At 43.5% G+C, this 14,526-nt stretch overlaps 1 protein-coding gene across 1 annotated transcript in view; it reads left to right on the forward strand.

Moving 5' to 3' along the window:
* The window catches only part of LOC101610831 (ubiquitin-conjugating enzyme E2 E2), a 290,283-nt gene that overhangs the window by 222,410 nt on the left and 53,347 nt on the right, over positions 1–14,526 (forward strand). Inside the window, exon 4 of the mRNA XM_045135971.1 lies at positions 10,123–10,255. Coding sequence (XP_044991906.1) covers positions 10,123–10,255 — 133 coding nt within the window. The remainder of the gene's footprint in view (positions 1–10,122; positions 10,256–14,526) is intronic.

Below are 14,526 nucleotides of genomic sequence, written 5' to 3' on the forward strand. Positions count from 1 at the left end.
CCGGTTCGAGGCTCGGTTCCCCAGCTCCCACGTTAGCCAGATGCACAAGGGGGCGCATGCGTCTGGAGTTCGTTTGCAGAGGCTGGAAGCCCTGGCAAAAAAAAAGCGCCCATTCTCTCTCTCTCCCTCTATCTGTCTTTCTCTCTGTGTCTGTCGCTCTCAAATAAATAAATAAATAAAAATTTTAAAAAATGTGCTTTTAAAAAGGGGTTTCCAGAGGAAGGAGTGAGTAGAGCCCATCTCATCTGAGAATTTGAAGCCCATCTCACCTGGCTGTATTGCCATTAAGGAATGTGTGCACCAAAGAGCCATGGCACCTGCTCCCCACTCCAGAGCCTGTGATTAAGTAAATTGCTGGATGATGAGAGTTCTGTAGTTGGCTAAGTTGTGAGGTTCAGGTGATGTAAGGACACTTGTGTTTCTCTGGGCCCTGTGACGTGACTTTGGGGTGCTGTCTCTGTTCTGGTTTCTTAAACAGAAGTATAGGAACTACCTTAGACTATGGTGCCATGTAGCTCTTGGCAGTTTTGGTCTTCACTTTCCTGTGGGCTCATCCTGGGCCATGAGCTTCTAAATATGTCTTGATTTTGACTCCGTCCCAGCGTTTACTGTGTCACTGTTGCCAAGCCTCTGAGCTCTTGATTCCTTGGTTTTAGATATTCTGAGTTTGCAGAGTAGCAACAATAGAAAGGGATTTATCTTAATAGTGGCTACTGTTTCTAGAGGACCAAATTGTTGCCAGGCGCCACATTTGACTTTATTTATTGTTGGAAAGAGTATGGGTGCACCACGTCCTCTGCCACTGCAAACAAGCTCCGTAGGTATGTGCCACTCTGTGAATCTTGCTTTACGTGGGTACCGAGGAATGGAGCCCAGGCCATCAGGCTTTGCATGCAAGTGCCTTCAATTGCCGAGCCATCTTTCCAGCTCACACTTGACTTTGGAAATGAGTATAAAATGTCTGCTGCTTAGGACACCCTACAGATAAAGCAGTGTCTCTTCTTTACAGATTAGAAAACATGCATCTGAGAGGTGTCAAAACAAAGCCTTCACAGTATGGGCCCATAGAAGATGCCGAGTCCAGTCAGTCAGCCGGGGTCTTTCCCCATGGACCCCATTATGTATTACAATCCTAGAACCCTGCCATCAGCGCTGCTACCCTCTCCTGTACACAGTCATCTGGAGAGCTTGTTGAAAAGGTACATTCTGAAGCCAGGCTTGGTGGCACATACCTTTAATTACTGCACTCAGAGAGGCAGAGATAGTAGTCACTTGGAAGGTTACGACAGGAGGACAGCAGGTTCAAGATCAATTTGAGCAACTTAGTGAAACTCTGTCTCAAAATAAAAAGTAGGAAGAAGAATCCAGATGTGGTGATGCATGCTTTTAATCCCAGCACTTGGAAGACAGGAATATTGTTGCGAGATTGCCTGACACGGCATAGTGAATTCCAGGTCAGCGTAGGCTATAGAGTAAGACTTTACCTTGAAAAACCAAGAGCAAACAAACAAAAAAGTAGAAAAAAGGTTGGAGATGTAGTCGGGGACGTGCAGAGTACTTGCCTAGTATGTGCATGGGCCTCAGCTCAATTCCTATGACTGGGGGGAACATGTATAAATTGGCAGTGGTGTGCACTCCCGTCAAAGCTTACTTCTCCTGATGATAAGATCAGCAGACGCATTAAAGCTGGCCTTCGTGTCTCACACATGGGCCATGGGGTGAAATAAGAGAGCAACATTACCAGCCCATACCAAAATTGTTCTTTCAGCACAGATAAGAGAGTCTATTTCTGGATGTCCTGAGGCCTTTCATTTCTCACACAGAATAGAGTTAAAAGGGACAAGAATTAGGGTGGAAGGTGGATAACAAAAGCAGTGTTTTAGGAAGAAGGGGTTGCTAAAGGCAGAAGTAGTTCAAGGATCGCCATGGAATTTCTGCTTTGAGAAGCTAAAAAGTAAGACAAAAAGTATAGTTGAGATTAAGATGACTGTTTGAACATCCTCAGAGACAGGCCAGAATGGGAGAAGAGTTGAAAAAGACTTGCAGTGCTGGAGAGATGGCTTAGTGGTTTAGGTGTTTGCCTGCAAATCCAAAGGACCCAGGTTCGATTCCCCAGGATCCACATAAGCCAGATACACAAGCTGGTGCATGTGTGTCATTTGCAGTGGCTGGATGCCCTGGTGTGCCTCCTTCCGTCACCTTCTCTCTGCCTCTTTCTTTCTCTCTCTCTCTCTCAAATAAATAAATAAAAATATTTAAAAAAAGAAAGACAGACTTGCAGATACTGGCCCTGGCCACTAGGCTACCTGACCCAGAGCTGGTTACTGTCATGGCCACAAACAGGGTGGTGTTTTCACTGACGCTTCATGTGTTGGGGGCAGAAGCCTGGACAGCAGGATTGGAGGGCTCAGGTCTCCTTCCAGGAGTGTGCTCTGCCAAAGCCCTTCGTACTGCTGGGTTTGAATTCCATCAGTGAAAGCTTGGACAGAGAGGTGGAAGAGCAGTTTGTATTTTTCTAATTTTTCACTCTGTTTCTCTTAACCCCACCCACATGCCAGGAATCGCTCCTGAAGTGGGTCGTATTTAATATAAAAGGAGAGTATGTTGGGAAAGGGATTGAAAAATCATTTCATACGTTCATTTCTAGGGTCTTTTCAGGAAACTCCAGTTCAGTATTTGAAGGAATTCCGATTGTCTGACTCAGGGGGCTTGCAGCTCTGCTCTAACTCTTGCTTCTGTGGTGTGAAGACATTGAAGCAGGTGATTTCCAAGAACATGCTATTTTTTTCTTTAGCTTTCCCCCCTGCCTCCTTTCCAGATTCTCTACTCCTGCCCACTAGTTCCATTCTTCACCATACAAAGCGCCCCCCCAGTGTGCACCGGGAAAGGAAATGCAGCCAGGAAGGGCAGGGGAAGGGCGAGGGAAAGGCTGACTGAGAACTGAACACCTGGTCTTCTGATAGGACGCAAGTCGGGCCTTCCACGTCTTTGAGATCCATATCTGTGGATCCAACCAACAGCAGACGGAAAATACTTGTGGTGGGGTAGAGATCGCATCTATACTAAACATGTGGACACTTTTTTCTTCTCATCATTCCCTAAGCCACACAGTACAACTATTTACCCAGCACTTGCACTGTATTAGTGTCACAGGTAACCGAGAGATGATGTGAAGTACACAGGAAGATGTGCAGGTTTAATAAAAATTCTGAGCCACTTGATCTGAGAGGCTTGGGTACCCCTGGGTATCTGAGGATTTCCTGGCATCCGTCCCCTTGGGTAACAGGAGAGACTGTACTTCCCTGCCTGGTCATTCACACACACATAGCAACACCCACTTTCTGTGTAGAACTAGCATGCTTCAATTTCCAGAGACTTGGGGAGACATTTCTACCCACATGCATGTGAATCCTGGGGCTAACTAAAGCATTCTGTGTACTGACAAAATGAACTTCCCAGGAGTGGTGGCTGTGGGCTCCCATGACTTCCAGAGCGCCCCTTCCCAGATGCACAACATAGGGCGAGGCTACAAGACCTCATTGTCATGTTGTTGCTTTTCCAATATGCAGGTCTTTGTAGCTTGTTACCTAATCTGCCACTCGGAAACCCTTCTTAAAAGTTCACTAGGCATGCTAGAGAAATGGATTAGTGGTTAAGGCACTTGCCTGTAGATCCAATGGATCCAGGATCAATTCTCCGGGATCCACATAAGCCAGATGTGCAAGGTGGCACCTGGAATTCATTTGCAGTGGTTGGAGGCCTTGACACACCCATTCTCCCTCTCTCCTTCTCTTTCTCTGCCTTTTTCTCTCTCCAACTAATAAATAAAAATAAAATTTTAAAAAGTGAACTATGCAATTAACCTTTGGAGTGTGTTTTGAGCGTAACTTGCATGTTACCTACCATGATCAACAACAGCTTACATTTGTAGACTTCCTAGCGGGACTCTAGTTCCAAGTTTGTAGACATAATTCTTTGTAAACTTCGGTCATCCTGTGGGGTGATGCCGTTATCGCCCTGTTTTGTAGGTCAGAGGCTGGGGCACAGGGCCTGCACAGGTGCTGAGTCTTGGCAGGTATCCACTGCAGGATGAGGCTCCGAGAAGCAAGTGTGAGACCAGAGCGTCTCGTGTTCCTCCCCACGGATGCCATCTACAAGTGTCCTGTGCCACAAGCCATTGTCTATGCATCTTAGGAAAGCGCAGTCACTGAAAATATGGGAGTTGCCACGTTGTCTCCTATCCAAGTCATCCTTCTGCTTGCTTTCCAAGTGCAGATCCCCTGTGGTCAGTCTGGGCCTCTCCTGGATGCTGTGTTCACGTGTTCTCCAGCACGGAACTGCTGACTACACGGAGCTCTTTAGATTGAAATGAGACTGTAATGTTAGCTCCCCTCCCACAACCTCATTTGGGGTGTGTCGTGGCCACATGTGGCTGGTGCCCGCCATGTCAGCTGAGGGCCAGCAGAGCTGGGTCACTGTGCTGCCGCTGCGCGTGTTGGAAGCGCTCCTCCGGAGCAGCCCTGTGGCATAGGATGCAATGTGAACGTAGCTGATCATTTTAAATTCCCTAGTAACCACACTGAACATACAACAGGAAGGAAGATTATCATAATGTATTGAGCCCAGCCTATCACAGTTATTACCACTTTCACATGTACTTGTGAAATGAAATTAATAATATACTTTACTTTGCATTAAGGCTTTTCACCTTACTGCATATATAGTTCACTCTTACAGCACATCTGCCAGCACTCACCACATTTCCAGTGCTCAGTAGCCACGTGGTTACTGTATTGAGCAGTATAGTGCTAGATTTTTCACTCCATCTGTCTCACCTGGATAGCAAGGGGAAGTGAGGCAGAGGGCGTGTGCATCAAGAGCCACTATGACAAGCTACAGGTGTGCAAGCGCCCGTTCCTGAGATGGCGGGGGAGGAAAGAGCGCTAAGGTGAGCCTCGGCTCCGCGCAGGTGCTGTGAGGTTTATGTGCGCTGCACAACAGCAGTCTGTCGTTCGGATACTCCGTTGCTACTAGCTAGGTGTTTCTTACAAAGACACACCTTGCTGCGTACAGCAGCCCCCAGTGATAACATTAGCTGGGCTATTTTAGGCCACTGTTACCTGTGTAGATGGCTGATTGACTTCAAAGGACCAGAAAGGCTCAGGGGTCTGGCGCAAGCAGAGAGGACTGCGAGCATGCCTGAAGCTGAGGTGGCCTCCTTGCCGAGGAGCCGGCGGCCTCCACGGCCACGTCCTTTCTGGGTGGCAGCATTTGGTGGCTCTTTATTTAGCCTACGTCATGTACCACTCTTAAAAGTTCTCAAATTGCATTTATATTTGAAAAAGGTGTGCACATTGTTTCATAGCTGTAAGTTCTCTTGTGTGTATTTTTCAACTAAATTTCTTCATCTACCTTGAAATAATGTTGTAACCATAACCTGTAATTTATTCTTCCGTAAGCGCTCTTCCTCCTAATAAACTTCCCTGCTGAGGTCTAATTATAGCTCAAGGAGTTCAGCATGTGTGCGGCATTATCCATCGGAAGAGTGAGCTTGGCTGGCAGCAAGAGGCGGCTGCCGCCAAGCCATCCCTGTGCCTGGGCACATGGGCCTCGTCGACAGCCTCAGCTGCTGCAGGACAGCAAGGCAGACGTGCTGTGTGCTGGTCCCGTGGCTCCCTGGGATGTTATTCATTTCATCTTCTAATAACAGGAGTCCAGCACTTGAAGGACAGTTGAGCCCTGTGGCTGTCTTCTCTGTGCTGCGTGCCTCCTCCTCCCTTCACCCCTCGTCCTTGCACAGCCACGGTGGTGAATTGAGGTCTATCTGTCCAGTCCATTTTTTCTCTTTATAAGAGTTGGCCAGTGTCTTATGGGTCTGAGAGTCAAACCCAGAGACTTGTGCCTACTAGGCAAGTGCTTTAGCAATCGGCACCCTCCGCCCTGGGCACAGTGGGATCTCACGGTACATTGTCTTCAGCTTGCCACATAGCTTCTTTTCTTACAGCCTTTTACCTGGCTTTTCTTCATATAAAAATCTGATATATCCATAAGAACGTACCTGACGTCACACTATCGGGTTATGAAACAGGTCACTTGTGAACCCAGCACACAGGGCAAGGCAGAGCAGGCCCAGAAAGCCGCTCACCACAACTTGCTTGTTCCGTTTCCTGCTTCAACCCACATTTACGGATCTGTTCCTCAACACATGTCCTCCTGCTTGCTGAGGCTTGGTTTTTAATTTTTTTTTAACTTTTATTTATTTATTTGAGGGGAGAGAGAGTATGGATGTGCTACGGCCTCCTATTGCAGTGAACAAACTCCAGACACATGCACCACTTTGTGCATCTGGATTTTGGGGGATTCTAGGGAACCAAACCATGACCTGCAGGTTTTATTGCAAGTACCTTTAACTGCTGAGCCATGAACCCAGCCCACTTATTTTCTTGTTTGTTTCTTTATCTTTATTGCTTGTCTATTTGCTTGTTATTTTAAATATTTTATTTATTTATTTGAGAGAGGGAAAGGAAGAGGGAGACAGAAAGAGAGAATGGGCACACCAGGGCCTCTAGCAATGAACTCCAGACGCATGCGCCCCTTGTGCCTCTGGCTTACGTGGGTCCTGGGGAATCAAACCAGGGTCCTTAGGCTTCGCAGGCAAGTACCTTAACCACTAAGCCATTTCCCCAGCTCTATTTGCTTATTTTTAAACTTGGCAGAAGTAGTATCAAACTGCATATTATTTGATAGCTTTTCACTGCCATGTTGCATGCCTTTGGGCAAATGTATCCATTTCCTGCCAATGGACATTTGTGATGCTTCTAGCTTCACTGTTACAAGTAGTTCCTATACCTGTGTTCTGGTGTTCATGCATATCTTTGCCATGTGTGAGTGCAGTTGCTTGTGCTATATGCTAGGAGCATGTATGGTCGATTAACTTTGAAACAGCCATCATGTATGTATGTGTATATATGTGGCACAGGGTGACATTTCAGTACAGAAGCGCTGTCTGGGTGATCAACGCAGTTGTTGCTATACCTCTTACTTTGAACAGCTGCCATTTCTTGGTGTGGGAATGTCCCCTGCTAGCTATTTTGAAATGTGGATGGGGTTGCGGTCAAGTACCGCAGTGTGCTGCAGCGCAGCAGGACTGGATCTTCTGACTCAGGCTCTCCCTGAAGATGTGCCAGGTGAAGCTTTCTCCTCGGTTCTTGTCTTATGCGATTAAGGAACTTGGCTGAGAGGCACAGACAGCTTAAACACAAGTTTATTTAGCAAAGCAAAAAAGTTCACTGCAGAGAGAGATCGGGGCAGCAGTCCACTGGGCTCTGTGTTGTACATTTGTGAGAAGTTTTGATGAATATTTATTATTCATGTAAGGTGAACCTTTTTCTCTCCCAAACTGTGGTACTTTTAGGGTGTTTTCCATCAGTCTCTTGAAAACCCGTGGGGTGGGGGCCAAGCCCCAGACAATGCCGGCAATCCTGTGAGGGAGCTGGGTCTTCGGGCAGAGACCCTTCCTTCACTGTGCACTTGTGGCGACTAGGAAAGTGTCCTGGAGTCCTGGTTCTGAACTGGCAGCTTCAAGGACAAGCAGGCATCCTGACCATCAGGAGACACCGCTGCCTAGAGCCAGCTGCATGGCTTTGTTGCCGTCACATCTAATTCCTGACCCGTCTGGTCACACGGCCACCACCCCTTCTCTCGCCTCTTTCCCCTCACACCCTCCCCAAGCCCCTGTTCTTCAGCGAGCTGGCACGTGGGGGGTGTTTCTGTGCCCCACGCACGTCCTCAGCTGTGCCCGTGCACACGAGCCGGCTCCGTCCCTGGGGGCTTGAACACACCTGGCCGCGGTGTGTGGGGATTCTGGTCTGGCAAGGTCCTCACTGGCACTTAGTTTTGGTAGACATCTCTTTTTACCTGTGGTTTGTAAAGCAAAACTATTCAATTGTGATTCTAGGTCCCATTTTCCCAACTTGGATGAAATTGAGCATTTTTCACTTGAGTTTCTTTTAGAAATGTCTAATAGTATCTATTCTAATGGGTAATTAGCCTTTTTCATGCTGAATCATAAGAATTTGTACATTCTGGTCATAAAATTTGGTCAGATTTATGTGATCTAAATATTATTTCTCAGTTTGTAGCATAAACTATAATTTGTCACTCAAATTCTGAATTTTTTACCTTTGCACATAAGTGCTTAATCTATTATAAGAATTTTGTCTATTTATTGAGAGTAAAAATCTACTTTTTCTATTTTCCAAACACACACAAAGGAAATCTGTTTTCCAAGCCCTGTTCTGATATACCAAGCAAGTTGCAAGGGCTTATATAAAGGCTCGGAGGTTAAAGGTACTTGCTCGCAAACCCTACTGGCCCAAGTTCATTTCCCCAGCACGCACATAACGCCAGCCACACCAAGTGCTGCATTCATCTGGAATTCATTTGCAGCATGAGGAGGCCCTGGCACACTCATTCTCCTTTCTCTCTACCTCTTTCTCTCCCCACTCTCATTTTCTCCCAAATAAATACTTTAAAAGAAACACAAACAAGTTTCCATGCACATGAGGAAAAGTTTGAAGAATTTCTTTGAGCTTCTAAGCAAAGTTTAGACTCAACTTGTGAAGGTCCATTTTCAATAAAACAAATGGACTTTTGACTGGAATTGTCATGGATAATTTGGGAGGAGTGGACATCTGTAGGATATTGATATCCCTGCCCAGCCTAGTTTCTCACTCTAATTATTTGACTCTTTTGAGTGTATTTTAATAATAAGTTTTATAATTTTCTCTATAAATATTTAAATATTTCATGAACTTTATTCTTAGTCTTCTATTAAGGAACAAAGGAACAAAGAGGAAGGAAGAAGGAAAAGGAGAGACAAGTTGAGTCATTTGTTTACTTTGACATGTGAGGTGAATTACCTTAAAATTTTTCTGTTATTAAACTATCCTTACATTCTTAGGATAATCTCAGTTTGGTTCTAATAAATGTTTTCCAATGTTCTGCAATGACTTCTGTCCATATTAACCAATTTCAAAATAAGTTGAGTTTTCAATAAAATCTTCCCAAGCACATTAACCAGGTTGCCCACTTGACTCCAGGGCCTGAGGATTTCTAGCTAGTCAATGCAGGTAGTAGCTTGAGGAAGGAGGAAAAATACTGAGAAACTTGTTTTGGGGTGTGTGTGTTTTGAGGAGTGGATAGTGGTGATGCTGAGGATCAAACTAGGACCTTGTACATGTTGGACAAGCACACTACCACTGACTTATACTCCTAGCAAGAAAGGTAAATTCTAACTCTGTATTGCCTCACTGCTCGCTCCCCTGAGAGAATGAATAAACTGCACTTTTCACATGTGGGTCTTATTTTCCTCCATGGATTTGCCTGAGACTCTGAGGTATGTGTTGGCCACTTTGTAGTCGTGTGACTTCGCCATCTCAGCTATTAACCGATCACCAACCAACAAATATGTACTTAACAAGCACTAAGTAAGACCTTGTAAGCAATGAGGACAAGGCAAAATCTATTTCTCAAGGATCTCTATGCTATGGAGAGGTATGAGTCATAGTTTAAAATACGGTCATGAACCAAAACAATATACCTCACTGGTGGTTTGGAGGTGTGTTGCCAAGGGAGTTGTTAGGAAGAAGGAAAGAGGAAGAGGGTCCTCAGTGAGGGGTCTTCTCAAGGTTTACTGACCTCCATGAGCATTGTCGGTGTCCTCAGTTGTTGGCAAAGTGGTCAGGCCAGTTGTTCTCCACTAGCTTTCCTTGCATTCAGATTTTGTCTCTTTGGCCTCAGAGCTTGATCACGCTTCTCAGGCCCTCACAAGTAATTTCATGCTCAGTCACTTTGTGCTCATGCTCTGGCCTTGTCCTTGGACTCCTTTGTCTCATAGGCTTGGAGTTGTGAGCACGGCACAACCTTTGGCTCTGTTCTATGAAGCAAGACCAGCATATTCCATTTATAGAATAATGGTATTGACATGGGAACCTTGACATAAAATTACTCTATTAACATGTGTTTCGTGGAAGTACTCAATTTATTGCTACCATAAGATACTTTTGAATTTCAAACTTTATGTAATTTCTAAGAACATTTTATTTGTGTGTCTTATTTCAGTGCTGGACCCAAAGGAGACAACATTTATGAATGGAGGTCAACTATATTGGGACCCCCAGGATCTGTCTATGAAGGAGGGGTGTTCTTTCTTGACATTACCTTTTCACCAGACTATCCGTTTAAACCCCCAAAGGTCAGTATGAAGTATTTGTGCATTTGTAGCATATTATGTACAAATTATATATATACAAATTATATATATGTGTATATATATATGTGTGTGTATGTATATGTGTGTGTGTATATATATATATATATATACACACACACATATACACACATACACACACATATATGAGTGTATATCTGTTCTGATAGCACAGGGAGCTTCCTAGGACTGAGAATATTTTAAAACTATGAAAAATATGGACAATTTCCCTTCCCAAGATTTTTACTTATTGCTTGCATTTTCTTATTGTCTCCTTTCTGTAGTATATGTTGAAATGTAACAGAAATCACCATGTTTTGTGGCTAGAAATGAGAGAGAGGCTGGACCAGAGCCAAATCTAGAGCCTTGAGAATAAGACCAGAGCCCAGCTTAGGAGGCAGGGGAGGCTCACAGCGGTGGAGCTCAGTGCTTCCACACTGGAGCTACTCAGATAAAACACAGCAAAAACGGGACCCACCGACACTGAAATCATGCTGAGAAACTTCAGCTGCAAATATGTGAGGCCAAGAGCATAGCTCAGTGGTAGTGTATGTTCTGCACGTGTAAGACCCCAAGTTCAAACTGCAACACTAAAACATATCTGTATTTTGTAATGGTTTATTAGTAAAACTGATCATAAGCTATCACCTTCCTGACTTAAGAAAATCAAGAGTGCAGTGTAATCAGAAAAGAGAAGAATATTTAGTTACTTAAAATGAAGTTGCATATTTAAGATTTCTTCTCATTCCTCTTGACTGTCAGTCACTTGACTGTGTCCAAGATTCTGTCCATCAGCACTGCTGTTTATCCTGCAGAGGAAGGGAGTCACCAGCTGTATGTGTGAGTGCATGCGTGCACATGTGTGTGCCTGCATGTGTGTGTGTCAAAGCTGGAAAGAGTTCGTATCTCTCCCTGGCGTGACTTCTTCCTGCAGAGGAACATAAACTTGGAGTTGTACGTTTGGACAATTTGAAGAAGCACAGATAAGCCCTGGCCTCTACCCTGCCTTTCTTCCATCCTCCCATTCCTTTTCCCTTCTGCTCTCTTGGTTGAGGAGTGTTTTGCTGCTAAATGAGAAAGTGTCCTGATTACTAGTGAAGGAATTAGCTCCAAGAAATGTTCAGCACCATGCAAGAAGCAAATTGGGGGTATCAGGATTTGAGCCTGGAAAGGTGGTCCCCAAACCCTTGCTCCTTATCATCTTCAGCCTAATTGGGATTCTGTGAAGGAATCCATGCCATGAAATCAGTCAAAGCAGGCTGTAGAGATAGCTCAGTGAGTAAAGTGCTTGAGAACCTGAGTTTGGATCCCCAGCACCCACATAAAAGCAGGATGCCTGTGCATGTACGTGAAATCCCAGCCCTGTCGAGGTGAGAACAAGAAGATCCCTGGGTCTTGCTGGCTGACTAGTCTAGCTTAGTAGATGAGCTCACTAAGGGGGAGAGCAAGTGAGGAAGACACCCAGTGTTCCCACAGACATATGTATACACGTGTGCTTACCCACACACATGTGCAAGCATGCATGCACACTCTCATACCATGCATATACATATACAAAAAAGAGAAAATTAGTCAAAGCATGATATTTTTTACGAGTTATCCTGCTTTAAACCTTTAATGAAGACTTTTAAACATGACCCACTATAGAACTCATACATAGCTCAGAGTTCAAATGACTTTAATGCCACTTGAATATTTTCATTTTTAAAATATTTTTATTCTTATTTACTTATTTGACAGAGAGAGTGTGTGATAAAGAAAAGGAGTAGGCACACCAGGGCCTCCAGCTGCTATAAATGAACTCCAGATGCATGCACCACCTTGTGCATCTGGCTAATGTAGGTCCTGGGGAAATCGAACCTGGGTCCTTGGACTTTGCAGGCAAGGACCCCAATATTTTAATGCAGATTTGCATTTTAATGTTATAATTTGGATACCTGCTTATTTGTAAAACAGAATGGACTTTGTATTTTGCTAGAGGTTATCTTTTCTTATATATATTATAAATATTTATATCCTCGAGATCTATATATTTTTTTAAGTTAAATTTTGCATGGGCATGGTGGTACATACCTTTAATCCCAGCATTTGGGAGGCTGAGGTAGGACGGTCACTGAGAGTTCAAGGGAAGCCTGAGACTACATAGTGAATTTCAGGTTAGCCTGGGCTAGAGCCAGACCCTACCTTAAAAAAAAAAGCTCAGTTTTGCATTATACATATTTTTACAGAATAAAACTCACTTACAGACAGCATAAAAATCACCATTTACCTGTATCTTAATCCTGAAAACAAATTACGCACAACCTTTTGGTATACCTCTTTTGAGATTTTTGTTCTCTGTACATATAAATATGCATGAAAACACATTCTGTTTATCAAAACCAGGCCCTATTTTCTGTGGCTTCATAATTGCTTTTTTACCTACATTATATTTTTTCCTAATGCTGTCTAGTTCCAGTAAATATGCCATTGCATTGCACTTCTAGAGGCTGCCTAACACGCTGCTGTCGAAGTAGTTGGACACATGGGTTTCTATCAGTACTTATCTTATAGTCAGCAATGTGATGGCATCCCTTTAATTCACATGTTCACATACGTGTATGATTGTCTCCTGAGGCTAAGTTTGTTGCTATGAAGTGTCTGAGTAGAAGAGTTTGTGTAACTGTAGGGATTTTTTTTTTAATTTTTTTTGTTCATTTTTTATTTATTTATTTGAGAGTGACAGACACAGGGAGAAAGACAGATAGAGGGAGAAAGAGAGAATGGGTGCGCCAGGGCTTCCAGACACTGCAAACGAACTCCAGACGTGTGCGCCCCCTTGTGCATCTGGCTAACGTGGGACCTGGGGAACCGAGCCTCGAACCGAGGTCCTTAGGCTTCACAGGCAAGTGCTTAACTGCTAAGCCGTCTCTCCAGCCCACTGTAGGGATTTTTTAAAAATATTATTTATTTATTTGCAAGCAGAGAGAGACAGACAGACAGACAATGGGTGTGTCAGGGCCTCTGGCCACTGCAAATGAATTCCAGACACATGCGCCACTTTGTTCATCCGGCTTTATGTAGGTATGGGGAATCAAACTGAGCCTGTCAGCCTCTGCAAGTAAGCACCCTAAGTGCTGAGCCGTCTCTCCAGCCCAGTTGTAGAGTTTTTGATAAAGGTTGACAAATTGTCCTCCTGTGCATCATGACCATCAGCATGTGACAGGAGAGTACTTCCCTACACTGCTTTCGGTGGTGGGGGTTCTCAGTCATTGCTTTTTTAAAATTTTAATCTATGACAATCCAATATGTGAAAGATAACATTTCATGTTGATTCTAACTTACATTTATTTGACTTCTAATAGGATATGGAATAACTTTCACTTTCATGGATACTGTTCTCCGGTTATCTTTGTGAATAATATGAAAATCTTACACCAAATAAAATTTACAAAGATACTTGAAGAATTCCAACACATCATAGTGGTATAAGTTATATTTATGAGTATATGCATATTTTTAACCAAAACACTTTGAAAATATTGAGATTCTAAAAACATGCAACAGAACTAAGGTGTCAGCTCAGTAACAGGTCAGATAATTATTTTCACAATTGCAGTGAAAAGCTTTCTCTGCCTGTCTATGGATCTAAACTAAATATTTTATTCAAAGCACGTGAGCATTTGGATATATAGAGAGTAAACTCATAGTGTCTCAGGCAGGCTGGGCACTAATCAGGCATGCTATGTCAATGTTCACACTCATTACTAGAAAATAGCATTTCCTTTGGCAACAGTATCTACCAATGGACATTCTCCAAAAAGGGATGGTAAAATATGTAGTACCTAAGATTTTTTTTAAAACAAAATAAAGTTATACACATACACACAAAATTATCTATGTAAGCAAAATTAAGAATAATGTTAGAAAGCTTTTAAATATATTTAATGATTACTTATTTTATCAAGTATATTAAAATACATCAGTTCAGATCCTATCTTATTTTGAAAGCTTTTTCCTTATTAGATCTGTGTTGAGCTAATATGAAAAGGTAATAACTAAATAGATCATTTATGTCGATAGGTATTTGAAATCAGCTTATCGTTCTCATGAGATTTTTGCCTTGGAAGGTCAGGTCTAGGCTCCCTATGAGTAAAGCAAGTAATTGTTATTGTAAGAAACAGTGGTGCCCAACATTTGGAAGTTAGAGGAGTCTGAAGGAAAGCTCAGCAAAGCCCTCTCCTGCGCCGCCTGCACAAGGATCTTACTATTCTCTT

The sequence above is a fragment of the Jaculus jaculus genome, chromosome 16, assembly GCF_020740685.1.
Source record: "Jaculus jaculus isolate mJacJac1 chromosome 16, mJacJac1.mat.Y.cur, whole genome shotgun sequence".
Lineage (NCBI taxonomy): Eukaryota > Metazoa > Chordata > Mammalia > Rodentia > Dipodidae > Jaculus > Jaculus jaculus.